Raw genomic sequence first — 27,596 nt, 5'->3', positions numbered from 1 at the left:
CCACGAATTGAAAAAGAAAAAAAAAAAAAAAAGAGAAAAGGAAAAAAAATAGGAGCTCTTATCTTGAAAGACAGAAATGCACTTTGAACAAAACTGAGAACACCTAGCAGTGAACAAAGGGGCAAAACCTTTTCCTTTTTTTTTTTTTTTTTTTTTTTTTTTTTTTTTTAACTGCATCCGAAGGAGAAAAATACAACAAAAAAATTAAGTATCAATGATATTTTATGTTTAGGTGTGCATGACAAGGAAACATGATTTGCTGGCATGTTAAAAAGGAATATTTTTTACCAAGTGACAGCAAGACAAAAATTTCTGGTTTACATGTGCTACCATTACAGTTGTTTTATAACTTTATTCAGCTACAGACAACCTCACACTTGCTTTGGCTTCTACAGTTTCCAGTCTGGATGCTATTTTTCCCTACATGGGAAGTCTTCTATTTTCTGTTATCCTGTATTTCTATAACAGCAGTGAGGGGTTTCTCAGCTTTCACATGCACTCCCTCAACATAAGATGCCTCTGGTCAAATTCAAGACATCTCTGCAAATGGTTTTCATTCTACTACTGGCATGCATCTTGCACTTAAGTAATCCTATATTTAACAGTGAACTGCAACTTGAAGATAACTATCAGTCACTCTACTTTGATGAGAGGAAACAAAAACAGCTGTAACAATACTGGTAGAAAACAAAACTGCTTAGGATAAATTCAAGCCACTGGTAGCTCCTCTTTGAAAAGCATTCAGAAAATGACTACTATTGCTATATGCATTAGATGACACTTTGTTATTTTACATCTCTATTTAGCCATTTTCAACAGATATTTTCCCCTCACATAAGAAAGTTATAGATACCCAGTAGAAACGAATGACTGATGGAAAATTATGTTTTGTGAAAAGACTAGAAGCAGTCAGTTGACTTAATGTTGAGATGGAAACTTGCTGTTCCTAGGATGTGGACATTGTAAAGATGAATTTTTTGTATTGAAGAAAAAAATTACATAATTACATCATTAAGCAATGCCTTTGCAGGGAAGAGTCATTAGATAGTAATCATAATGCTGACCTGAACATCCTTAAAATCATGAAACTTGCCAGAAATGTATACACTGTGCAGACTACCCCAAATGCCTATAGGATCTAGTGCTCTCTTTTGACTTTACCTGCGTAGATTACTGTGCAGTAAAAAAAAGGGTGTTTATTTGGAACAGATTAGATTACACTAAAAATATACATTCCAACAATCCAGTCACACACAACTAGAGGCAAACCAAGCTCAGCAAAGGGCACATCAGTAATAAAAACAACAAAAAAAAAACTTGTTTTGGGTTTTCTACCTATGTAGAACGCACTTGATTTACACCATCAGTGATTCACACAGTATTGAGAAATCCACTCAAACTTTTCTTTCTGGTACTTTCAATCACTGTTTCTACTAGTTTTTCATTTATGATTCCTAACTTCACAAAGTCCAAATATCTCACAAGAGACATGATTGCTCTTTCATAAAATAAACAAATAAATAGACAGATAGATAGATAAATAAATAGTGATTCAAGTTCTCACAAATTGATTAACTCATCCACAAAAATAATACCTGCATTTGCTGCACCAACAGTTTGTGATGTCTTCGTTGACCGTTTCTTAAATGCCAGTTCACCATCTGTCCTATTCAATAAGCTGTTATGTTGTGACTGCTGTTGGTCTTCATCTTCAGCAACAAATGAAATTACTCCTAAAACAAATAGATAACAGATGCATTAGCTTTGTAAAATAAAATGCCAGACACCTCTGAGTATTTCTTTCTAACATAAAATGAAGTAGAACTTCTAACTCCAGCTGTCGGCCATCCAATTATAAGTTATGGTAATAAAGAACACAGCTTGAGTGAGTCCAAGGAAATCAACCATTTCTTCCCCCACTGGGTTTTTCTACTTACCTGAAAGAAGACAAACATGCTTTTCGAAGATGATCAAATATGGCAGACAATACTAAATCTTTATTTCCAGTGTAAATTTCTACGTATAGAAATTTACTTCTGAGTTGGAGATTTTTTTCAGATTACAGTAGGCCTCAATCTATCGCAGTAAAATAACAAATGTAAAATATTTCTATCATATACTACTGTACCATTTGCAAGGTAAAATCAAGTATTCATGGAAGAAAAAATAATCAGAGATTGTAAGGCCAAGATTTCTAAATCACAGTGAGATACGTCTTCAGTTAAAAATATACATTAATATTTGATAGTATAAAACATAATATAAAAACCAGTATTTCCTCAGTTCCTTTAAACAATATTAATGTCATTTGGTAAGGTTTGAAATACCAGCTTTAAATAAGTAGGTTTTGCTTTTTGTATTGTATGCTTCTGACATATAACAAAATTCTCACCACTGCTTGGAAATGCTGCATATCATTGCTATCTTATCTAAAAGAATGTCTCCCAGTATTTCAGTAAAATCTTTAGAGTCTCAATACTGAAGTAAATAGGACTCACATGTTTAATTCCTGCTTCATATGTATGATGAAAAACTGGCTCAAGGAGGTGATTATTTTATGATATTATAAAGTGAGAAATTTTCCCATTTGTGATCCTTAGAATTTATGCAAAAGGGTCTCTCAAAGCGAATTTATGTAACTAATTCTTATTATAGGTTTTGGAAAATTATTCATAGCAATGTTCTTTTAATTGGAAAAGGAGAACTGATATAATTTTACATGACTACCAGGAAAATAAATAAATAAATAAAAACTAATATTTAATGGTATTTTTTCCACTTCCAGCTTAGAGCGGGGTAGACGGGAGGTAATGAATGATGTGTGGTTTTGTCACTAGTTGATTTTAATACTTTACTGGAAGGAATACATGAAGTTTAATCAGGGAGCTGCTGCATTTTCATGCTCCTGACTTGATTTTCTATAATGTGCTCCTCCTTACTATAGTATCTAAGCACAGAGAAATTGCACGTTATGTTTACAAAACTATCTGGCATTTGGCACATTAGAGGAGCAGAAATAATAGCTGAGTTTACACTACCTGCAGGTACATATAAAAGGAAGATACTGACATGCATTCTAAGCTTCAAAAGATGGTTAAAGAAGCCAAAAGGAAGAGGAGAAGCCCCAGAATAAGTCAAGCAAGGTTTACATCCTAAGAAAGGGCATAACAGTGAGGAACAGAGATAGCACCTCACTAGTCACAGCTTCTGGCTCAGAAATACACTATGACTATACCATTGGAAACTGATCGATATTCCTGTACATATACCGAGTTATCTAAGGGTTATTTACAGTCCTTGACATTTATCTTATTCAAACACTTTTGCAGAAGGCTGCATTCATAAAAATCCTTCCATGTATCACTGAATTTAAGGAGATCAATTTTTTTATAAAATAGCCTCAGTTACAGTTTTTTTAATAGTATGTGAGGATGAAGGAGGAGCAGAGAGGAGGAGAGGTGAAGGAAGAAGAGAGGTTAGAAAGGAAAGACAGAAACAAGAGAAAAGAAAGAGGTGAGGGGAGTGGAAGAAAAGAAAGAATGTGCACTTAAATCCAGAAAAATAACTAATCTAATTTTAAATTATATATTAAGTTACTAGATTTTATTCTGTTGTTAATAAAAATCTATGTTATCTTAATGGGAAATATATATACTAAATATATATATTTAATGGATCTTATGAAAAACGCTGATAAGCTGATCTACTTCACACCTTAATAAATAAACCTAGTACAATTTTGGTCTAGTGCAGCACAGTATTAAAAAGGAAAAAAAATGCAAGCAAAAAGATTATTTTTATCATTAATGTTCATTATGATCCAAAGGATTAGTACACTTGAGATGTTAATAACTATAAAGGAGCAAAAAGAAGTTAAGCTATAGTTTTAATCTTGATTACAATATTTGAGTATGTGCTGAAATGCACTAAATTCATACATCCTAAAACCTCCTTACAATAATTTTTTTTTCACTTCATTTTAAAATATAATCAATTTATTTCTTACAGTCCTTTATTCCATTCACAGTGGGGGGTTTTCTTCACCAACTGCATGTATTTGAGAATATTATAACGTGCATATGTGTGCTTGAGAGAGCAGGACAAGTATTCAGGGCTAGAACTTTTTATTTCACCTGTAAGTAGGGGTGAAATAGAAAAACAAACAAACCTATTTAGCTCTGCACTAAACATGAACTAAAAAGCACTGAAACCACTGACTGAAGAATTCTAAATAACTGTGACAAATCTTGGAATGTTTGAGAAATTCCAGAACAGTAAATTACTAACACTCAGGAATATTTCAAGAAATGATAGAAGAAATAAAGTAACTGCAAACCTTAAATTGGTCAACCACTGTGCAAATAAACCAGCAATGGCACAACTGAAAAATCAGTGAAGAATTGTGCTGTAATTGCCAACATTCTGGTTTTTTTCCTTGCCAAAAACAGATCTCACACCAACATAATTAATAAAATTGAGTATGAAGTCTTGATCAGTAAAGGAAACTGGATTGATGTGAAGTATTCAGATTTCTGCAGGGTTCTCGATTATATCTCCACAAGAGTATAAATAAAAAAATAAGCAGATTCACTGTAGATGGCATGCATTTTCAATCTGCATTTATCTGCTAACTTTAAAATATTCATAAATTGTCCATCAGTTTCATAGATGTGAAAGTATCTATGACTGGCTAAAACATATTTCAATCTTTTATTCGGGGGGAAGAAAAAAACTGCTGATAAAAACTGCAAATAACAAAAAAAAACGTATTAATATTAAATCATGTACAGAAAGTACTATCCTTATCAGTAACATGCTCTGTATTTAAGTTAAGACCAATTGTTTTCCAAAGACGTACAGTGTAGTACTAAGGAAAATGCTCTCCTGGTTCAGAAGCAAGTGGTGCAATCCAGTGACGACTGTTACGCAGGGGATTAAAACTGCTGATACTACATAAATACAGGAGTTTACTCAAATCAGGGGCTACCAAAAATTCTAATCAAAAGAAGTTTGCAGGATAGGAAAAACGTGCTGTATACAATGCAAAAAAATATCCTTAGCAATGTTATCAGTCACTAAGAAATACACTGGAAAGGTGCAGAAACACTGCAACAAAAATTATAGATTCAAAACAATAAGTTGGCATAAGCTTGGCTCATATATTACATAAGCTTCTTGCTTTGATTCATGAATTTTTAGTCTTTTGGCAGTATATGCCTTTGCCCACAGCATCATTCTACAAAACCTACAGTAGCTTACACTTCTTCAGTAAGGTAATATCTTGTATATTTATGTCTCTTCCTTCTAGTTCTGACCTCTCTGTCACACGTATTATATTACGAGGAAAGTTGCCAAAACATCATAGTTGACAATTTTTAAAGCATACAACGAAAACAATACTTTAGTGTTGTTTCTCAACATGGAGAATTCCATAAAACAGAAAGAAATTGACAATATTATTTTCTTAAATCAGGTGATGCGCATTTCAAAACTAAAGGAAAAGTGGTTCATAAAACTAGAAAGCTCCTTTCTACAGGCTAGTTAATTGCTACATACAAAAGAGTACAGATAAGAGTTATATTTTGCAAAAGAAACAACGAAGTACTATGAGCTTTGGTCTCTTCTGGATATTCTGGAAACAAAGAAAAAGATTTAAATAAAAGACAAAGTAATATGTAAAAGGTTCATTATCAGAACTAAAAGAAATTGCTCTACTACCTAGGAAACAGATTGCTGAACAATTTTATTTGGCGCAAGGACATTTCATGAGATGCTTATTAGTTATTATTTCTGTGTTAAAAACTTGACACATAGTTACAAACTGGCTGTAGCACAAAATATTAGCTCTCTATTGAAATCCTTCAAATGGACTTTTCAAAAGTAGGCCCACTTTTCACTTAGCAATCATAGGAGAGGAAAAAGGGAAGCAAAATAAGTATAATTGTGCTGCTACATAAGTTTGTAATGAAAAAGACTTTGAATAAAAAGGAAAGAGAAAAAACTATTTGCTCAGTACAACAGTTTCTATGGCAAAAGCTCTTTCATAAAAATTCATTTTAATACGACAAAAACATCATTAAAGAATATCAAGGTTAGAAAGTTTTATACGTACATTTTGGAGAGTTCTAAACTTGAAATCACTCTACAGTTTTATGACAAAGTCTACAACTGAATATCCAACTAGCTGTTCTCTTTCCCCACAGAGTAAATTTCACTCTTTCTATAGATATCTTTTGAGCCTTGTTTTTATCCTCAACACTCAACATACTTCCCTCCAAACAAATTCATCAAACTGAAAAAAGTACCTTTATTTTAGGTTATTTAATGTTACCTGTAGTATTTTGCCCTTAGGAACTACTAAGATTCCTGAATCCTAATTAATTACCAATTGAATCACTCACATCCAATCTGGGATTGTCACAGTTCACATGGGCAACTGAAAATTCCTACAAGAGCCAAAAATTCTTATTTTTCACAGTTCAAACATTTCCATATATAAGAATTCTGCTTTGGGGAACAAATGTGACTTCTCACAATTGCACAATTTGAAGCAGATTGACTTCCATTCCGCTTAAAACCCCAAACTAGTAAGCTCTTCCAAAATGGTGTTACCTTATATGGAACATTTGGCAGTTTATATTACACCTAACACTGGAGAGAAAAATCAGTTTCTGCCTTTCAAATCTACAACAGGGACCTTTCTTCCCCACCCCCATAAAACAGCTGAATGATTTGAGTACATTAAAAATTTCTATGATGTAACTGAAACTGCCTCTGCTCCAGAGGAAAAATGAATGCGATTTTTTCAGGTAGTGATTAAAGCAACCTTTGAGCCAGGGGTTGAATGGCAGATAACTGGGCTCTATCTCTTTCACAAACACACTTCAGCCTCCTATCATTATTTTACAGCATAAAATATACGAACTGTATAAAAAAAAATAAAAAAAAGAAAAAGAGCATGTGTGACTACCCAGCTTTTGAGCTATTAGCTTTTCTATCAGGTTAGAGACACTAACTGTTCTCTTTCTCTGTCAGTGAACAAGTAGTACTTCCAAGTACAATGGAAACCACTGTGGCAGAAGTTAGGTATGACAGAAAACAGACGATGGCGATTTCAGTATGCCATCTCTTTCACTCAGAAGGCATGGCTTTTAACAGCTGCCATTAAATTACTTATGATAGTTTGCTTGGAATCTCTTATACTGAGGCTTTCAGGACTTATAAAGGAATTGTGGATTAGCTAAGCCATAAGTAAGAATAACCCAAATCTTTAAATCCTAAGGAAAAGACATATGTTAAATAGAGTGTACACTCAGTATTTCCTCATGAATAGTTTTGATGGTCAAAAATTCAATTGAAAGCTGACTCCAACTCAGAGAAAATGAATTTTTACTCAGGGCTACATTCTAAGCAAGAAGTTACTGAAGTTTTCCTGTGGCACTACACCAAGCTTTGTAACAAGTATTTAAAAGCACTGTCATGAAAGTAATGCCTCCTGTTTCATGATGTTATGTAAAAGTGTTTGAGGCTAGTTGGTAGTATGGCCATAGAGGTTGAATACCACCAATACCATTACATTTTGTTGCCATGTGACAGATAGTAGCAGAGCAGCAGCATGACAGATAATATCTGACATGGAAGTGTGGATGAAGCAACAGTGTGTCACTGAATTCAGAAAAAAAAAAATTGCACCCACTGACATTCAATTGCACCTGCTGAACATTAATGGAGACAAAAGAGTGGATGTGAGTGATCACAGTGAGGCAGTGCGTCTTACTTAATATTTTGTCTTTAATATATTTTTAATTGATATTTCTTTTAATAATTCAGATTTAATTATTTAATCATTTTCAAGTGCTAACTAATATTTCTACAATTCCAATTTCTCATTCTTTACATCATAATATAAGAAGCAAAATAATGAGAATGAGGCTGTACAATCATAATTGTAGAGTAGGAATTGTGGCACTTAGTTTTATAATGTGTGAGGAAAGAAATTATGGGAACAGAGGAGATCACATTTTTCTTAAAATAACAAAATAGTGCTCAGGAAACCTTGATTTGGTCTACTTCTTAACCAAAATAAATTCTAAATATTGGGCAATGACTGCTGTTTTCTCAATATCAAAAGGTAATTGTCTTGTCTTCAAGAATGCAGAATAGTTTATTATTTTGATTGTTTTAGTTTCTGATATGTAAAACATAGGTAATAATACCATCTCCATACACAGATGATTTGTGAAAATATATAGGTATCTCTGAAAGCACTATTTCCTACAGAATCATAGAATCACAAGGTTGGTTGGGACCTACAAGATCATCCAGTCAAACTGTCCTCCCATTACCGTAGCTACAGCAAATCATTAAACCACTTCTCGTAGCTCCTCATCTAGATACCTCTTGAACATTGACAGGGACAGCAACTCCACCACCTCCCTGGGCAGCCATTCCAGTGCCTGACTGTTCACTGACAGAAAAAGTTTCTCCAATCAAATTCTAGCCTCTGCCTTTAAATTATTGGCTCTAGTAGTGCTTAGAGAACTACAGCTATTCATCATTTTCTGAAAAGAGAACTTGTTGGTAATTCAAACATATGAATTCCTATTGTGACAATTTCCGTGGGACCAGTTAAGGACATAAAGTTCCACATATGTTGGCATTTTTCAAGTAGTAAGTCAAAGTCACATTTTTAGTAGTAATATCTTCACAACTTAAAGTATGACCCAGATTGAAAATCAGTATCACCAGTAATTATAGTGTTACTTTCAGGAAAAAAAGGTCAAATTGAACAGAAAACACTAAATATAAACAGACGTAGTCTTTAATTCACAGGGATTTTGTATACTGGAGTTCTACATTTTACCTTGAAAGACTCCTCGTCTCCATGGAGTTACACTCACAATGTAAGGAACTATGTCACCTGGATCCACAGTATGAACTGGTGCACCACGCACTATTGAAAGATCTGAAAATACCTTGTAAATACACAAAAAGAATGAACAACCAAAAGCAAGTTACTATGGTATGAACACTATAGATAAAACCATCTATTTTACTTGCTTTGAAATGTAACATATGTTATAAAATTTGCTATTGGAAAGTCCTAGTCTTTATACATATGAAGTGAACAGCTATCGTAAGAAACAGCATCATATATATATAATCAGGTATCAGATAGAGATCATGCCAAGTAAACTCAAGAAAGTAACTAAGACCACAGATCTACTTGAATATTATTTAAATAGTAATTACATAAATATTTCATGTATATTTTCTTTAGAAGTGCAACAGTGAACTTCAACACTTGTGATTTAAATTTTTGCAGCAAAGCAAAATCTGAATGTTTTTTTAACATCAACTGCTACATCTTAAGTGATATTAAACCATACTTTTAGACATTGTATCTTGTAAATGACATTTATGCAATATCATTTGTAACAACTATTTGAACAATTAAATTACTGGCACAATTTTCTTACACTAAATTTTAGATTTTTTTAAACTTCAATGATTACAGAAATGTAGACTGAAAGTATTTTTAATTGTATTTCATTTCTTTATCCCCTATAGTTTTGCCACAGAAAGACTCCATGATAAGCTCCTTGTTGACCATAAATTTAAGTATGAGACACAGCAAAGCACAGTTAATAATAATCTGTCCTATTTACTTGTGCAGAAAGACAGCAAATGGACTGCATGAATGGTTCTGCTTAAATCCCCTATTCTGTTAGCCTTTTCAGTGGAGCAACCTGGTTTTGGTGGCAATGTTTTAAATTGATACTGCTATTTCTGCACTGAATACCTGATAAAAAGGGAGGATTTTCCAGGTATGGAGTCCTTTAAAAAGGACCATCCTCCACCATTTTGAGGATATGAAGCAGTACTGTAGCATTCTATAGTTTCCTAATACATTAAAAAACAGTATTATTTCATGCTGTTTAGGTGAATTTTAAGCAAAGCCATGGTTTAAGTCAAAATCACTTGAGTTTTTAACCAGATTATATATCATTTATGTTAACAGCCAGACTGTCAAGTATTGAATTGGAAGACCTGAATTCTACAAAGAACTCCATTGCAGCAATAAAAGCATGGACCACTTCTTTTTTAATTCTCAGTTACCTTTTTCTTCTTTTAGTCAAAATGCTTTGTTCATATTTTCTGAAGGGAAAAAAAAAAAAAAAAAAAAAAAAAAAAAAAACTTCCAAGTTTATCTTGTCTTCTCAAGGGTTTTCTTTCTATGAGGTATTGTCTATGAGCAGCCATTATCAGTGAAAATCTAACATGACTATTGAAAGACATGGAAAAACTGCCAACTATAGAATTATATTTTATTTGGACTTTTCCTTATTCTATGATTCTATATTCTTTCTAAAATAATTCCTCAGTCTTGTCACAAATGTACTTAAAGAAAATATTAATATTCTAGTACGAATAAAAAGCGTGTTAAAATGCTCAGTGAGGCAATTCTGCAAGCATTCTGTACCAGCAGAAGGAAAATTATTTCTATCTAAATATTTAAAATAAAATTATTTTAGACAATATGCTGCAGAAATTGCATCTTATAAATTAAACATCAATTTGCCAAAGAAAAACACAAATGTGAAATGATTTCCATCATTAGAAAATGGAATAAATCAGCAAGTAGTGGGAGATGAAGAAATGACATGCAGTCAGTTCAGGAAGAGAAAAGGTGGAAGTATAATTCATCACAGACTGAAGTCTGTGATGACTATGAGGACTGGAAGACCTCTTTTGCCTTTATTGCATGCAGGCATTTGTTTATTGCTGGTGAAAATGTATAGGTAATGTTGGTGACTATGTGGAAAAAACAAGTCTTATATGTGTGAATTTTCTTTATCACATATTTTTATAGTGCTCTTTGTATCTTTTGTAGTTTCCATGGAAAGAAATAGGAAGCATTACATTCAGAGCAACCTACATATACAAAAGTATACTTTAATGCATACGAAATTTTTGTAAGAGAACAGGGTCTGCAAATAAACAATATTGCACACTACCAATTTTCTCCCCATCCCCTGCTGAAGGGACGCAAGCAGACTTCCTTAGTTCTTGTAGACAGTAGGAAGATTGGAAGAAGTATACATCAATTTAAAGAACATGCGATCTAGATAACATCAATGATTTTCATCAATGATTCATCAGCATTTTATCTAATTAATCTAACTTAGCAACATTGTCTTTTAAATATTTACTGTACATCTTGTAAAGCTTTCAAATATTCCTAGCCATAACCATTGGAAAATACATAAGGTGACCTAAGGGATAAGACCAGAAAAGAAAAAGTTCCTCTTTGATGTTTATCCCCACTTTCTTTTAGATCTATCATCTTCAAAAAAATAATGCCTTTTTTCTTCCAAGAGTTTATGTATAAATAAAACCCCTTTGCAAATACATATATTCTGCAATAATTATCATATTTAATAATAAATATTTCACATAAATCAGGAAATAATGTAACAAATCATAAATAAAAATTTTGAAAATATTTATTATTAAGTCCTACAGAAAACTGTATAATTCCCAAGCTCCACCACACCATGGAATTTAACTCAAAAAAAGAAGTATAAATGGAGTCTAATAGGCTATAAAATTATTTCTTTAATTTCTTAGCATCAGTGTAGAAGATATGAACTAAACCACACAAAAGAAAAATTAATTATCTTGTTTAGATACAGAAGACTGTTGATGACAAAGCATTTCAGCACTACCCAGTTTTTAAAAAAATAATAATAAAAAGTAAGAAAACAGAAATTACTGAGGCAGAACTGAACTTTCATTCAAAAAAAGAGAGAGAGAGAGATGCTTTATTTGCATATGTTTTGTTAGAGAGATAGTGAGCATAATTAAGAAACAGTGAAGCTGTGCAAGCTGCCCTAATATTTATCATGTAATCGCTACAATTATTTCAGAGAAGGACTGCTGGCTTTCAGTAACTGCAAATTTCTTCAGATCCGCACAACATATGTTCCTTTCTTTTACCACCGCTACAGAAAATAAGAATTGTAGAATCCCTCCATGAAACTGAAATCTAAGTTATTACTGCTGGGTTTTTTTTGGTAGTGTAGAATGTTTGCTCAGATCAACTCATCTGCAAGGATTCTATTTTCAAAGTATAGAATATTTCAGCATCTTACATGCCAAGTCATTATTTGCACAGAGAGACAAAGCATAAATTCAGCAGATTTTTAGCAATAAAAATAATAAAATTAATTTATCAATCATGTATTTTTATATTATTTTCCAAGCTGCAATATTGTTATTCAAAACAAAAATGAGCAAAAAGTCATTATGCAATATTACTGTGAATATATATTTTTCCAGTACAGAAAAACTAAACATGAACAACTTTTAAAATGTCAGCAGACATTTCAAGCCAAAGTTGGGAAAAGATGTACAGAATTTAACCAAATGTACTGAAATTCCACTATCTCACTGTGTTAGGACAGGTGTTATGTAACATCCTCGTAGGTGGCATGGACAGTGAAATCAAGTGCGCCATCTGCAAGATTGCAGACGACACCAAACTGGAGAAATTGACATACTAGACAGAAAGGATGCTATCCAGAGAGACCTGAACAGGCTCAAGAGGTGGGCCCATGCCAACCTTGTGAAGTTCAACAAGGCCAAGTGGAAGGTTCTGTATCTGGGTTGGGACTATCTCAAACACAGATACAGAAGAAGACAGAATGGCTCAAGAGCAGCCCTGAGGAGAAGGATTTGAAAGTATCAGTTGGTGAAAGATTCAGCATGAACAATATGCACTTGCTGAGAAGAAGGCTAATCATATCCTAGGCTCAAGAGAAACATGACCAGCAGGTCAAGGGAGGTGATTCTGCCCCTCTACTCTGATCTCATGAGACCCCACCTGGTGCACTGCATGCAATTTGGGAGTCCCCAACACAAGAAGGACAGAAAGTTGCTGGAGCAGATCCAGAGGAGAGCCACAACGATGATCAACAGGCTGGAGAACCTCCTCTATGAGGACAGGCTGAGAGAGATGGGGCTACTCAGCCTGAAGAAGAGAAGGCTTTTAGGAGACCTTATAGCTGTCTCCCAGTATCCGAAAGGAAAGCTGGGGAGGAACTCTTTATAAGAGGATTTAGTGACAGGACAAAGGAAAATGGCTTTAATCTGGAAGAGGATAGATATAGACTAAATATTAGAAAGAAATTAATTACTGTGAAGGTGGTGAGAGACACGGGAACAGGTTGCCCAGAGAAACTGCAGATCACCCCACCCTAGAGGCATTCAAGGCCAGGCTGGATGGGACTTTGAGCAACCTGGTCTAGAGAGTTGTGTTCCTACCTACAGCAGAGGGGTTGGAACTAGATAGTCTTAAAGGTCCCTTCCAACTCAAACCATTCTATGATTCTATGAGTATATGGAAATTGTCTTTTTAATGACAGAAAACACTGCAGTTACTGAAAGTATTTTGCGTAGCATTTTGAAGGTAGACTGATGGAGACACAAAACTAGCAAATTCCAAAGGCACTTATTCCATCAACAACTCTCATGATATATATCAGCAATTGCACAGACAAACAGCCCATGTATTACTGCTGCTCCAGAAATGAGTAGTGTATATGTGTTAGATACAGTAAAAGCATCTAGTATTCAGAGAGAAGAGGACTTTCTTAATGGAGTAAAAGGAACATATTTTCCCTCTCCCTTCTCCTAAATTTACCTTCCATTTTCAACACTTATGCAACAGTACTGTTGTTTATGATCAAGTTATTAAACAACGATTACTGAGAAACAGGGCAGCATATATACTGAGTAATTAATATTATAATGAAATTATAATGCTAAAATGAGTTTTTATTAAGTTAACTGTTTAATGCATTCAGTCATCTTTTATCCATTGCCATTGCATTATATGTTTCTAGATAAATAAATAATCCTTATTTTGCATTTTCAAGAAGTTGGTTGGTCACAATTGCCTTATAAAGGAGGCTTTCCCCATTCTCCTAATAATAATAGATAATGGTGATTACATTCTGGAATAACTGATTAAATTCTAATTTAAAGATCAACTTTTTTGAATTTAAAATTAGTAAATGATCTTCAATCTATACAGTAGCACAAGATGCTACATGACAACTGCTAGAGAGTCCCGGGAAGGGTAAATATTGTTTGCCTTGTTTAGAACACAGACTCCAAACACCTGTTTTGTAATCATGCTGTTTCCAGATACCCCAGCTTACTTTCCTTCAACAGCTGTTTTGCAACAATTTCTGAGTAAAGCTGTAACATACAGAAAATATATTATTCACCCTCATTAATGCATTCAAGCATGATTATTTTGTAGCTGGCCTTGATACTTCTCTCCCAAAAGACCATCATCTAACAGAGCACACATTGAAATGGAGCCTAAAAGTTTTAATTGTGAGACACAGGCTACTTTCCCTGGAACTTCCGATTAGAAATGACTGTACTGTCAAGTGGTACTTCAGAGAGGTAAAATCAAAATAAACATATACACCCTCAAACAAACAAAATACAATAACAACAACTAATACATGCAAACCAGAGACCACTCTAAAGGTAGTCCAGCTTCATTCAGTTAGACTCAACTCACTCTAAAATATCTACAATAGTCATAAAACAGTTTAATGCTGTGTTTCTGAAAAAGACACACAGTGAATAATTTTTATGCATTCACTTCAAGTTTGATATGTGAGTGTCTCACTGGCACAGAAAACACTGAGTTCACACAGAATGGAAAAGCAGAGGGCATAGTGCTGCCAACTTTCAAAAACCTTTACTTCTTTTGGAGAAAAAAGTACCAATGTATTAGGAATATAAACTCATTCACATCTAAATAGCTAAAGTTCTTGAAAAATGTCAAAGCTGGTGATGCACAAAAGATATATTTCATACCATGCCAAAAAATAGTACCCTGAAACTCCAGTTTTTTTTAATGTAAATTTAAGTTAATCAGTTTCATAATCTGAAGATTCAGAGTAAGAGGTGATCTCTAAGGTCTCACCCAGATCAAGCCTCTCTGTGATTCTAATTGCTCCTTTAATAGTGCAAAATTGGAGACAGTAGAAAGTTTGAAAAAGGATTTCACTGTGTCATGAACTCGCATCAGATCAATAGAACACTGCCACTGATACATACATGGATAAGGTGAAGAATGCTCTCTACTAATAACTGCAAATTGAAGTAAAGTAGTAGTTTTATATACTGGCAAAAAGACAGAGAACAGAAGATCATTCATTTCACAAGTCTGCATTAGTTACCTAGTCAAATTTATCTATGAGATTACATTCTAACCTTTCTCTCCACCTTAAAAATATAAAATACAAAAGTATATGCTTATATATGAAAATAATACATAAACAGAGTATATAGTTTTCCCAAAAATTTCCCCATGTTTTTTTTGACTAAAATCCAAGATTTTCTCTGCTAGAGAACCTTTTCTGCAGCTCAGAAGTAAAGTGGAAGCCATCTTTTTTCTTTTGACCTTATGTACACTCTGCCTCTGCTGACATATGACATGGTGTCCTAGACACACACACGGGGGAAAGGTAAGGAAAACTACTGATACATTTTCCTCAACTTCAGATTAAACATACTGACATATAACATATAAAACATACCAAAAAAAAAAAAAAAAAAAGTCTTTTTTAATGAAAAACACTAAAAAAAAAAAAGTATTTTTTAAGTATTTATATGTTATGTTCCTCCTCTGAAAATCACAAACAGCTCAGCAAGCACCTCCTGTTCCATCTTCTCCATGACCCACTACCCTTCAACAATTCCAGTTATTTATTTCCTTCTAATTTCCTTTCCCATCAGAAAATGCACAAAGTATTCCCAGCTTCCTCCAGCATCCCTGAAACAACATTTGGCAAATGACACTAATTGCAATAATGTTTCTAGGAGCTGCAACCACTGACTGGCCAGGCCAGCAAGCTACTAGGAAAAGACAAACAGTGAGTGCATACTGCCAAACTTTCCCATAGATGGATAATAATTTTGGCAATTCCTGTAAGATTTCAACGCTTCATAAAGACTTTACAAATGCTGTATTCTCAAACCCATTTTCTGATTTGGAAACAAATGAAATTGGCCACTGGTTTCAAACTAGTGGACAAGGAATGACTAGTTAATGAACAGTGTTATTTCAGATATATTTGGATACAAACATGGATACATGAATATTAATAGCATACCAGCAATGGCAATAACATTGACTACTGTAACACATAACTTTTAGGCCTATAGATAGAAAAACAGTTGCAAAAGTTTACCTTGTATGTTAACCTCTTCTTAGTATAATTGGGCACCCACAGTAGTCGCCGAATAACTTCTTTCACTTGGCAATCTATTACAATATGATCCTGTGCCAAAGGTTTCTTACCAATTCCCTTAAGGTTAAAGATGCTTTCAATGCCAGCTGTAGTATTTTGAAGAATAAGTCTTCCCTATGATGAAGAAAGAATAAAAGTTTCAGCACAGTAAAAGTCTCATTTGGCAACCAAATGAACTGCTTCAGTGTATTATTATCAAATCCAGGCAACATGGCAAACTTACAGGAAAGATTTCAGATGAGTTTCCTACCTCTTATGTAAATTATTATGTTAAACAGAAGAAAACTGAAGAAACAAAGCTTTTCTTTTTAATTTCTCTAAGTTATTAACTTTAACAAAATAATGCCTTTGTAATCCTAGATTTTATACTTCTTGGCTTCTTCCTAGAAAATACATATAATAGCCAAGAAAATATGTTCTCATCCATTCCCATTCCTCACATAAAACATAAATTTTCTCAATCATCTAATCTGCCCTTCAGCTAAAACTTCCTTTGCAATTATTGATCATCAAAAGACTCAGGGCTTTTGTTTTTTAATAGTTTCAAGATATTGGATTATCAAAAGGCATTACATTCCATAGGTAAGTCATGCAGATGGCTTACTAATCTTTCATGGAAAAAATTGCTTTTGTCTCTAGCAATCCATAGATCTAAATTGCATCCTGCAGACAAACTTTCAGCTATCATATAGGTAAAAAGAAACATGTACATGGCTTCTTTTTAAAGGTAACTGTATGGGAACTGTTGAATCATGGCCTGAACCTCTGCTTTACGACCAGAGGTGAAAAATGAGTCAGCTGTGGGAATACAGGTGAAGGCAATTCACCTGTGTGACTGGAAGGGGTGGAACCTGGCTGCACCTCTCCTAGACTCCATTTAAGGGCAGATTGCCACAGGGGAAGGATCTCTTTCAAGAGTTTACTCCTCTTGGAGTTTTCTTGTGAGCTTACAATACTGATTTACGTTTTCCATTTGCTTTTGATTATCCTTTCCTAATGTGATAATCCTACCTGCTATATGCTCTCTAAAGACCAGCCTAACTTCTCTGTATACTTGTTGATTATACAGTACATATACAGTTTTCCCTTCTTCAGTTTTAGCATTCAGAATAGTAAGTACTACAATGGCAAAAGCTACTTCTAATTATACTTCTTATTATAATGCATTTTATGATACAACAGTGTGTACTATCAACAAATTTCACCTGCGTTGTAACAAAAAATGCTCAGTACTATTAGTTCAGTATCTAGGTGGTGAAATAAAATTTAAAGTATGTCTTTAAGTTAAGATTAACACAGTGTACATTTTATGGTCAGAAGTCAAAATCTCTATGGGATTATTAGTCAATTCCCTGAAAGTCTGATAACGGAATAAATAAAGGAACAAACAATAAGGGACAAAGGGGACGTCTATCTACCTTAAGTTTGGTAAAGTTATATCCTTCAGGTTTTTTCCTTCAGCCAATAGCACATCTTAATTTCTGACTAATTCACAAAACACCTTAAGCAGATGTTTAATGCTAGCAGTTGATTAAGCACTTTCATAAGTTGGAGTCTGGCATAAATTTTATTGTAAAAGCTTTCTTTTTAAATGCTTTCAAACTCATTTCCTTCTTACCATTGTTAAGCACTTAGCAATTGGCTTGAACGTGAGAGGATACAGAGCTATTTCACCTGGACCCACATTTATTGAAGGAGGGCCAGAAAAGCCCTGTCCTTCCAAAACTGCTTCAAGTTTCCAGTCCTGGCTAGACATGTTTCTCTGAAATCAAAGTAAAGACATAAATTAGATTATGCTTTTAAAGTTCTTAATACGCATTTCAGCCTTTACTCTCAGTTATAATCAAATCAGAACTTTCTTTCCTGAACCACTGGAACAGAGCACCTTTTAAATCCCTTGTTCCAGGAAAACAGTTACTAGCAATACTATCAATATCAATACTGTCAGCAAGCCTCATTAGATAAAAATTCAGGATATAGCCAATGGTTAAGATGGAATTTATAAGCAACATTAAAAACATTTACCTCTATCTTTACGGTCCTGCTTAATGCTGCCAAAATTTTTTCTTTTGCATCCGTGGAAAACACTAGCAAATCTCTTAAAAGTGTTAATGTGGAGTACTAGCAAATATTGCCTCATTTTGCCACTTACTGTATTATGGGACCAGCCTCACTTTCTAATTACTGTCTCCCAAAGGAGTATTTACAGTCCTGTGTTCTCAGAAACTGGTCTTTCAAGAGACTGATCTATTTTAAAGAATGGTTATGCTAGGTAGTATGAGACCATGTTTAAGGAACATGTTTTGTCTTGCATATAGACATATCACAAGACTGCTTAATTATGGGAGGAAGTGAGATAATAAAGTGTAATATATGTTTGTGGACTATGTAAAACCAAGAATCTGAAAAAAAGGAATTTAAAAAAAAAAAATCTGAAAAGGAGAATATAAACTGAACTCAAGAGCTAATATCAGCCTTGAGAAAACACAGAAGATTGGTCTATTCTACAAAAAAAGGAAATAATCCTTTGACACAAAATGAAGATAAATGCCAGTTAGATTTGAATTTTGGAGAACTGAGACTATTCCCATTCCAATTCTGGCTTTCATCTTTGAAAGCCTCTTAAACTCAGCTAACTCAGCCTTAGAAATAAATATATACCATCAACTATGGTCATCAGAGCGAGCTAACTTCCTAGAGTGGCATGAGATCTGCAACGCCACACATCTAGGCTTGTATTAATATATAAGACCACAGTTACTTAGTTGTTAACAGGTAAATTTCATTGTAGTTGAGCGCTAATGCCTGTTTGGAAATTGGAGATTCATACAGTGCCTTGGTTTTTCCAAATACTTCTATCTTTGTGATTTCCAGTTCTCTAATAATAACAATTACAATATCTGTGGTAAAAAGCATGAAAGTAAGAAAGTAATTTATATCAGTATCCTCATGGTGAAGACAAAATGTGAGAAAAGGAAGACATTTTTCTTCTCATGCATTTTTTCCTCCAACATCAGGAACAACTTTATCCTTTAAAAAACAAGCCTGAATAGTTCTAAAACTAGCAGGTCATCAGCCTTTGAACACTCCTTGAAATCTGGCAGTTTGGAGACATGACCATTGCCCTGGAGAGTCTGTTCCAGGGCCCAACCATCCTCTGTTGAATAAAATTTTCCTAACACCCAGCCCGACCCTCCCTTAATGCATCCTCAAAGTTTCACTTGGTAGCTTTGCCCTAAGAAACTGTCAGATTTTCACAATAAGCTCTATATTATGTCCAATATGGACTTCAATTAATAATACTCAAAGTCAATATATACATGCTTTTGTGGATTTTGCAATATTGAATTTTAACTGTATTGATCAAGAATTCACTTTTTAAGCTCCTGAATCTTAATTTAGTTTGTGGCAGTAAAGTGAACTTACTATTGGAATGTTCTGAATCACTTCCTGGTAAGCTGGAGTTAGGAATTCAATCTCTGCTTCCACACCATCTGCAGTCACTATGCATTTGAGCACATAAACACGAAAATCCCATGAGGACTTCAGGAGAATCTGACACGGGTAGCAACCAACACCCGGAGGAATGAATTTAATAGGAAGCTCAACTGCATCAGATCTACCTAAAAACAAACAAAACAATAAAGTGTAATGTTATAAAACATGTATTTTACACACAGGATTTGGGAAGGGTTCCAGCAAATGGTAGAAGATTCCCCCTAGTAGTACATACAATAATTTGAAATGAACAATGGGATTTTATAAATATCGTCATGTAAGCATATCCAGAACTTGCATTTTCCTCAAATAAAGGTATACTTAAACATTCAAACACCATTTTCTATTTTCTTTACCTGTCCACAAGGCTTTTGTAAATATTTATTAAAGCTAACAGATTTTGTAGAAAAGTTTATTGCATGAAAACTTTTGTAGATACCAAGAAAGAATACCAGATACTACTGAATACTTGAATCAACAATTGCCAGGAGAGATACTGGAGAGAAACAGACCTTATTTGGTAGCCTCAACAGTAATGGGAATCCTGCTAAGTTTAGTTGTTCTTACGAGAGCTTCCTATTAGACATTTCCTACGCTCAGTTTTGGATTGAAAGTCTGGGTTTCCAAAAACTGACGAGTGTCCAAGTTATCAGTTAGTAACAACTTCACTGTTTTATATTTAACAAAGATCATTTATTTTCAGCATTTTCCAGATTAAAAAAAAAAAAAAAAAAAACCAAAAAAAAAAAACAAATGCCAAAAGCCCTTGTTGGAAAAGATAATGTCTGAGAGAATGTAACGACACAATGGAACCTCACAGATAAAACTCTATAAACAATTCATTTCTCCATGCAGGAGAACACCTGACAAATCCTTGTGGTTTTCTTTAGTCCTTTATTATGGCTTATTTTCTGATGTTATATAAGATAACTGTACATGATCTTCAAAGACAACCACTGAATTTTGAAAGCGCAATCTATCTTCATTTGCAATGCTGCTCGTTTCCTTTCATGAAGTAGTTTTCCTCATAAATTCAGTTCTCCCTCCCTGCAATGAAGAGCAAACTGAAGCTTTCTACTTGCCTCGTGTCTTCTGTACTTCAGTTTTTTTACACAAGAATAGCAGAATTTCAAGAGACGAATCATACTGAATGATGTTATTAATCTTTTCACATTACTTGGCTATCAAAAAGATTAAAAATTGCACCACAGGTTTAACCCTCTATGAAATAAATTAGTTTGTTCTCTTTTAAAGACAAGATTAATGATCTGGTAATTTTTGAATTATTACCTTTAATTCCACCTTGTCACCAAACTATTATCCCCACTGGCTATCTTCCAGTGAAGCTGACCTGAGACTGCCAGTTATGCAAAAAGTACAAGTGTCCATTCTTGAGTTCATGTAGAATTTCCTTCTACAAGAATTATTTTAGGACATCGAAACAAAATGCATACTTCAAATTTCAAATGCCCTTTTCAAATATGCGCATTTCAAGATAAAGTGGAATGGAAACATATCTAAAGAAAAGTAACACAGTGTATTGGAAGCTGCAAAATACTTCTTCGTTACATTCTCTGTGCACTAAATGGAAATTTTTATTACTATCAGGGGTCTCCTTAGCTCTGTTGAACTGAACTTTGTCTTTCATTGAAGTTTCAACAGTAATGCCTGCTATTGAAAAATTAAAAAACAATCATTCTGTTCCACATTTTAATATTTAATTTGTTGTTACTTTTGTCAAAATATTTGTTTTTTGTTCATAAAAAATAACATTGAATAATAAGTTACTTGATTCCTTGAAATGATCAATGAAATGGAAAGTCCTTTGATCATGTTTATTTAACAAAGCAAGCATCTTGTGCAATGAGACAGGGTTTCCAAAGTGAGACAATCTCTGCATCAAAGTGATTACAGAAACCACATGTCTATGATTTATAAATGAAGGTGTTTTCTTTCCTGGGGGGAAAAAAATCATGCAAATTTTAAATGTCATCAAGTAAACTGGACTTAAAAGTCTTAACACATTTTCCTCTTACTCGGTCCTGTAAAATACACTGCTAAAATTAATTAGGAACTATGTAGTTCAAAGATTAAAGTAATCCACAGGGTCACAATTGGACTAATAAATTCTGAGGCTAAAGTAGAAACAATAAGCAAAGGCCAGCAGCACTTGCCTCATTTCAGTGTAAGAGGAAGCAGAGCCTGTATCCATAGAATTGAACTGAAGCAGTCACTCCTCTGACAATGAAAGGGAAGCATTTCTCTGACAGTGAAAAATCAAGCCAACAATACAAGTTTCTGGTACATTTTCCCTCTCAAAAGAAGATATTTATTTTTTTATGGGGACAGATTTCACATGAAATAGCCAAATAGCTCTTGAACCACAAGCTTTGGACTCTCTTACTCTTCTGAGTGTCCTACTTAATTTCCTGCAGTCATGGAGCCTTCATTCTCAGTTTGAGCTCCAATCTTAGGTTCTCTTACTTCAGCTGGTGAAGCAGAGCACTCTTCCCATAGCTGTCTTTTGTCTGACAATGAAGAAATGTTGAGAAGGAGCAACAGCTTGAACATTCTTGTGCTGAGAAGGGCAGGGAAGATTCACCATCTATGTAATGGTCAATTGAGCTACATGCAATGGACTTCTAAAAAGATAATACAGATCATGAGAAGTTTATTTTTATAGACTTGTGCTAGACAAATGCCCATAGGAAACATTTACTTGATTATGAATTGGACTTGAATTTGAATATGGAACAGATGTCAAAACAGAGTCACTTACAAAAATAGAACTTTGGGCACGTAACATGACCACGCATTCTAGAAAAACTAATTTACAGCACGTAGGTGTTGGTCTTGTTCTTTGACAACTGCCTGGCATCTTATGCCATTTACTTGGTACAAAAGACAATCTAATAACCATCTGGAATAAGTAACACCTGTGTCTTCTGGCTATAGCTCATTTTATGTCTGCCTGGCCTGAACTCAAAGTTAACCTTCTGTGTTAGCCAAAGAACAGTTCAAAGAAAAATAATGACGCTTCTTATGGACATTGAGGAAAAACATATGCTACAGTTTAGTAAAAACAGTATTCTGTGGATTTATTCGCATTTAATCCTATCACAAACTGTGGGAGGAGGGACAAAAAAAGAAGAGAAATACTATTCTTTCATATCACATCAGTTGGAATAGTTTCTGAAGGTAGGAAACTGCATGCCTTCAGCAGTTAAAGAACTACCTGTATCACGGATTAGCTTTCATTGAGCAATATCTGTTCTAAAAGTAAAAGCTCTATTTTACAATAAACTTAAGTCAGCCTCTGGCACTGTGCATGTCACAAGGAATTGGCTACATTAACTTTAAGACTGAATTTGCAAGTATTGACTCTTGTAAGGTTGAATAACCAATATATAATATTGAAGAGACTACACTCTTTTGACATTTACTTATGTATCAGGTCATCTGACCTGATCAGGTCTACCCAGTAGCCTTGAAAAAGCAATCACTCTTCTATGTATTTTAATTAATACTTACACGCTCTGAAATTTGATTTCGGAATGAAATCAATGATCTCTAGAGGTCCCTTCCAACCCCTACAATTCTGTGATTCTGTGAAATTTTTGCTATCATTGTGTATACTCATTTGCTGTTATTTTCTTAGCTTTATCTAAACACGTGGGATGAAGAATATCCAAGAAGCCCACTGACTATTGATTCTTTTTCCCACATAAATGCAGTACATTCTTATAGATGTAATCAAACAGTTAAATACACACGATCAATAACAAAGTCAAGATAATGTTGGAAAAACAAAATAAATTTTCTTAATTGATTTAAAAATTGAAAATATCACTGCCAACAACCATTGACACTGCCATTTGCTAAATCTTATCACAAATATTCAGCAGTCACGCTCACATATCAAATTCAGAATTGGCAAGTGACACCACAATGATGTAAAACAAAGATTCTTGTGTTGGGTTTTGTGTTTGTTTGCTCATTAGTTTTTTAATGAACATTGCCCCTCTACATTTGTCAAGAATACTTGTGAAAGGTATAGAAAAAAGCAGGCTGCACAGTAAACTATGTCAATAGGCAACTGGAATCCATCCAAATAAAAAGTTTCCTTCATATGTCTTAAGAAAGAAAGTAAAGCTAATGTGTTTTCTTAAATCATCTAATAGTCTTCTCTGAGGTCTAGTGGTGATGAGAAATGGGCACAGAACAAGAGATTTATTACTGTCTTTAGAGAAGCAGCACTTTCTATGTCTCACAAAAGTAACGGTGACTGCAAAGACAAAGATAAGCCCTGACACTGACAATCACGTAAGAATTTGTTAGAGCTCAGTGGTAAAAGCCTTAATCATATATCAGCATCCTCAGCCCTAAAGGATTCATTTGTCAAGTGAGAGTGAAGCCTTCCCTTTATATCCACAAATTCTTCTCCTAGGCATATTCTGGGTTTCTCTGAACCTTTTGGAGGACAGTACTAAATTCTGAACATGGATCAAGGAGGAGGATGCCTCTGTTACATTTTCTGAGGACTAATAACTTTCTTCACTGCAGCATTAAGCTTATTCAAACACCAGCATAAGAAAAAGGATTTCCATGTGTTTCACAATACATTAAAAACACTAGCAAATACAATTGTTCTCCATTGAATACACTACTGCAGGTATTAAACAAAAAAGAAAATCATCCAGTTTAATATTTTATACTTTCTCTCTTCTACAAGCCCAAAACAACTTTCTACAAATATTTATATATATTCAATAATGCAGCTCCTGTGAAAATTATAAAGACCTTATTTCACCATTTTTTCAAAACCACAATTTGAAACAGAAACAATATTTTAAATCAGTTCTTTGTATAGAATAAGAGTACAAAAGAAATGTTACCCTTTACACTTTTAATCCCATTTGTGGCTCACTATCCTGGATGATTAAGAGCACCAAATGTAATTAAATTTTAATTATGGTGCTGCCTGTTAAATCATAGAACTGAACTCTGAAGGTCTTAACATGCTAGGGAGTTAGAATGAAGTCTCAGAATATAAACAGTATAATGAAGATATAACAAAATCCATGTTTTGGACATTAACTAAGTAATTATGCTTAAAAAGATTAAGACTTTATGCATTAAAAAAAAAAAAAAAAACTAGATAAAAAAAAACCAGATACTGGAAAATTTATACAGCATGAGGACCATAGAACACTAGGATGAGAACAGAATTACTGATAACACTTTATAGAAGAATAGATTTAAAGCTTCAGGAAAGTGCTTTTGGTAAATAAAAAGAAGTTTCCTCTGATTAAAACTATTGCTGAGAAAGTACACAAGACATTTAAAAGTCAAGTCATACAAAGCAGGAGATAAAGTTGACCACAAGTCATGAAAAAGTGTTAGTGCAAATTTTCAAATAACATATTTCTCAAGTATATAAAGTGGTTAGGAAATAGTACTAACATGAAAAAATTCATATTATAGATGATACAGCATAGATATTTTTTACTTAGCTATCTGATAGAACTGCATAAAACAACACAACAAGGAAATTCTTGAAAAATATATTTCCTATTAAAGAGTCAGAATTAAGTATGTCAAATAATGTTTTAAAACTTATTTTTTAGTTGTAAGTTATTCTGCATGTACTGATGAGTATGGTAATGAGCATATATTTCTAATTAGAATCATAAAATAGCAGGGGTAGGAAGGGACCTCAAGAGATCATCATGTCCAATTCCCCTGTTAAAGCAAGTTTCCTACAATAAGTCACGCAGGTAGACATTCAGATTATTCTTGAATATCTCCAAATGAGACTCCACAACCTCTCTGGGCAATCTGTTCCAGTGCTTCATCATCCTTGCCATAATGAAGTTCTTCCACGTGTTAGTACAGAGCCTCCTATGATCAAGTTTTAGGCCATTGCTCCTTGCCCTATCACTAAACAACACTGAGAAGAGACTGGCCTCATCCATTTGCCTCCCACCACTCTTTAAGGCCCTAAGATGTAACAAAATTAGGTTATTTAAAATGATCAAAAATAATGTATTTATGTTGCACATTCTTTTTACTGTTTCTAATTACTGTTAGAAATGGAATTTACATCCTGTTACATTAGAAGTTACATAAACGATAGCATATGAAAAAAAAAAATAAAAACATCCTTCCCAATTCCAACATAAACATCAGATACAAAACCTGCAAACTCATAACACAACTGCATCTTGCTATTTCAATATTTACATCTTGTTCATTCTCTTTTGAATAGACAACAATAAGGGTTTATGGCAAAAAAAAAAAAAAAAAAAAAAAAAGGCAATGAGTCAATTAAACAACTTGATTACCAAAAAATTTGTTCTATAAAAAAACAACTGTGTGCGGTATGACAGGAACTTAATTAAACCTGCTTATGCTGCTGAAAAATTGTCACAACTCTTTCTTAATCTTCAGTGATTTGTATTAAAGTTTGAGCTTTCTTGGGAAAGGAAACAGAGTAGAAAAGACACATGTGATAAGAACCAAAAATTACCCTATTATTATAGCCACCCAATAATGTGTGAAACTTCTACTGTACAGTTTACTTTGGAAAGACTTGTGGCCTTCTGTTTTGTACTGCTATCACTGCGTTCTTAGCATCAGCCATCTCAATATTTCTCACATAACTTCAAGGTCACATCTTCCTTTTAGCACCAGCACAATGGGAATGACTCCCTGATTAATAAGAGATTATGGTAATGGATGGAAAATGGAAAATAGAGGGATAGAGCCATTTGTTTCTTGGGGAAAGACAGTCAAAGCATTGCTGCACATACTGCATCCAAGAAAACTGGCAAACTGTTTGGTGAAGCATGGAGGTGTTTCAGGATGCTACATCTCTGTTGCTCAAAATCTGGACCCATTATTTGAATACCACTTGACATTTTATCCTTTTCATTTCATTATCTAGTAACATCCACAGCTAAGGGAAAAAAAAAGCAATTTATTTCAAGATTATATAACATGAGTTTCTACAAATTCATTATCCTTTTACATAAACATCATAATTTTTTACTGTCAATTGCTTTTAACCTGAGCTATATATAAGGACTAAATTATTTCCTAGGCTACTGCTTATGATTTGAAGTTACTAAAGCCTTTTAACATCATATGCAAAGACAATGGTGATTAATCACTGTGGCATATGGTCTTACAAACCAAAATTTTTACTCTGCAAAGAATTCTAAGTTACATTCTGTGCATCTTGAAGAGGACCTTTAGGAGGATGAGTTCTCAAGCTGTAATTCAACAAGAGCAAAGGTTTCCTAACGACCTCTGTATGAAATGCTACTGGGCTGAGCATTAGACTGTCCTCAGGTGATGTGCTAATGTCATTTTCCCTAGATGACCTCCTTTCACATACAGTAAAGACAAACTATTTGTCTCATGTAATACTGACATACAACAGGGGCTATTGCTTTTACTGCTTTGGAAGCATACAGAATTCAAAGTAATTGCTCCTGTCCAAAGCATTCTTTTCTAGCTCTGGAATACAATTATGGTTTTATCTTTTTACAATTCTTTCCAAATTTCTGTAAACTTCTGATAGACATTGGAAGCTCCACTTCTGAACTAGCTCTTCTGTCAATACCATGTACTGAGGCAAGACTGTCTCCCCTCCTCTCACTGCAGACACAAAGTACATGACCAGGTCCACAGGTCAGTGAGAACTACAGGAACTTTCAGAGTTTACTTATCAAGACTTAAGAAAACTGATCAAAA

The 27,596-nt window shown here is 34.0% G+C and overlaps 1 protein-coding gene and 1 long non-coding RNA gene across 5 annotated transcripts in view; one reads left to right on the top strand and one right to left on the bottom strand.

Moving 5' to 3' along the window:
• Window positions 1-27,596, bottom strand: part of CFAP47 (cilia and flagella associated protein 47) — a 223,632-nt gene that overhangs the window by 99,808 nt on the left and 96,228 nt on the right. For all 4 annotated transcript variants that reach the window (XM_015884388.2, XM_015884397.2, XM_032449378.1 and 1 more), the window contains 5 exons: window positions 19,767-19,963; window positions 17,959-18,102; window positions 16,281-16,454; window positions 8,864-8,975; window positions 1,596-1,733 (listed from right to left, as the gene is read on the bottom strand). In XM_015884388.2, the coding sequence (XP_015739874.1) occupies window positions 1,596-1,733; window positions 8,864-8,975; window positions 16,281-16,454; window positions 17,959-18,102; window positions 19,767-19,963 (765 nt within the window). The remainder of the gene's footprint in view (window positions 1-1,595; window positions 1,734-8,863; window positions 8,976-16,280; window positions 16,455-17,958; window positions 18,103-19,766; window positions 19,964-27,596) is intronic.
• On the top strand, window positions 8,933-10,108 carry LOC107324415. The gene is made up of 2 exons (XR_001559481.1): window positions 8,933-9,022; window positions 10,022-10,108. It is a non-coding gene; the product is annotated as an uncharacterized LOC107324415 (long non-coding RNA).

Source organism: Coturnix japonica, chromosome 1, assembly GCF_001577835.2.
Source record: "Coturnix japonica isolate 7356 chromosome 1, Coturnix japonica 2.1, whole genome shotgun sequence".
Taxonomy (NCBI): Eukaryota; Metazoa; Chordata; class Aves; order Galliformes; family Phasianidae; genus Coturnix; species Coturnix japonica.
This window is presented reverse-complemented; position numbering and strand designations above follow the sequence as displayed.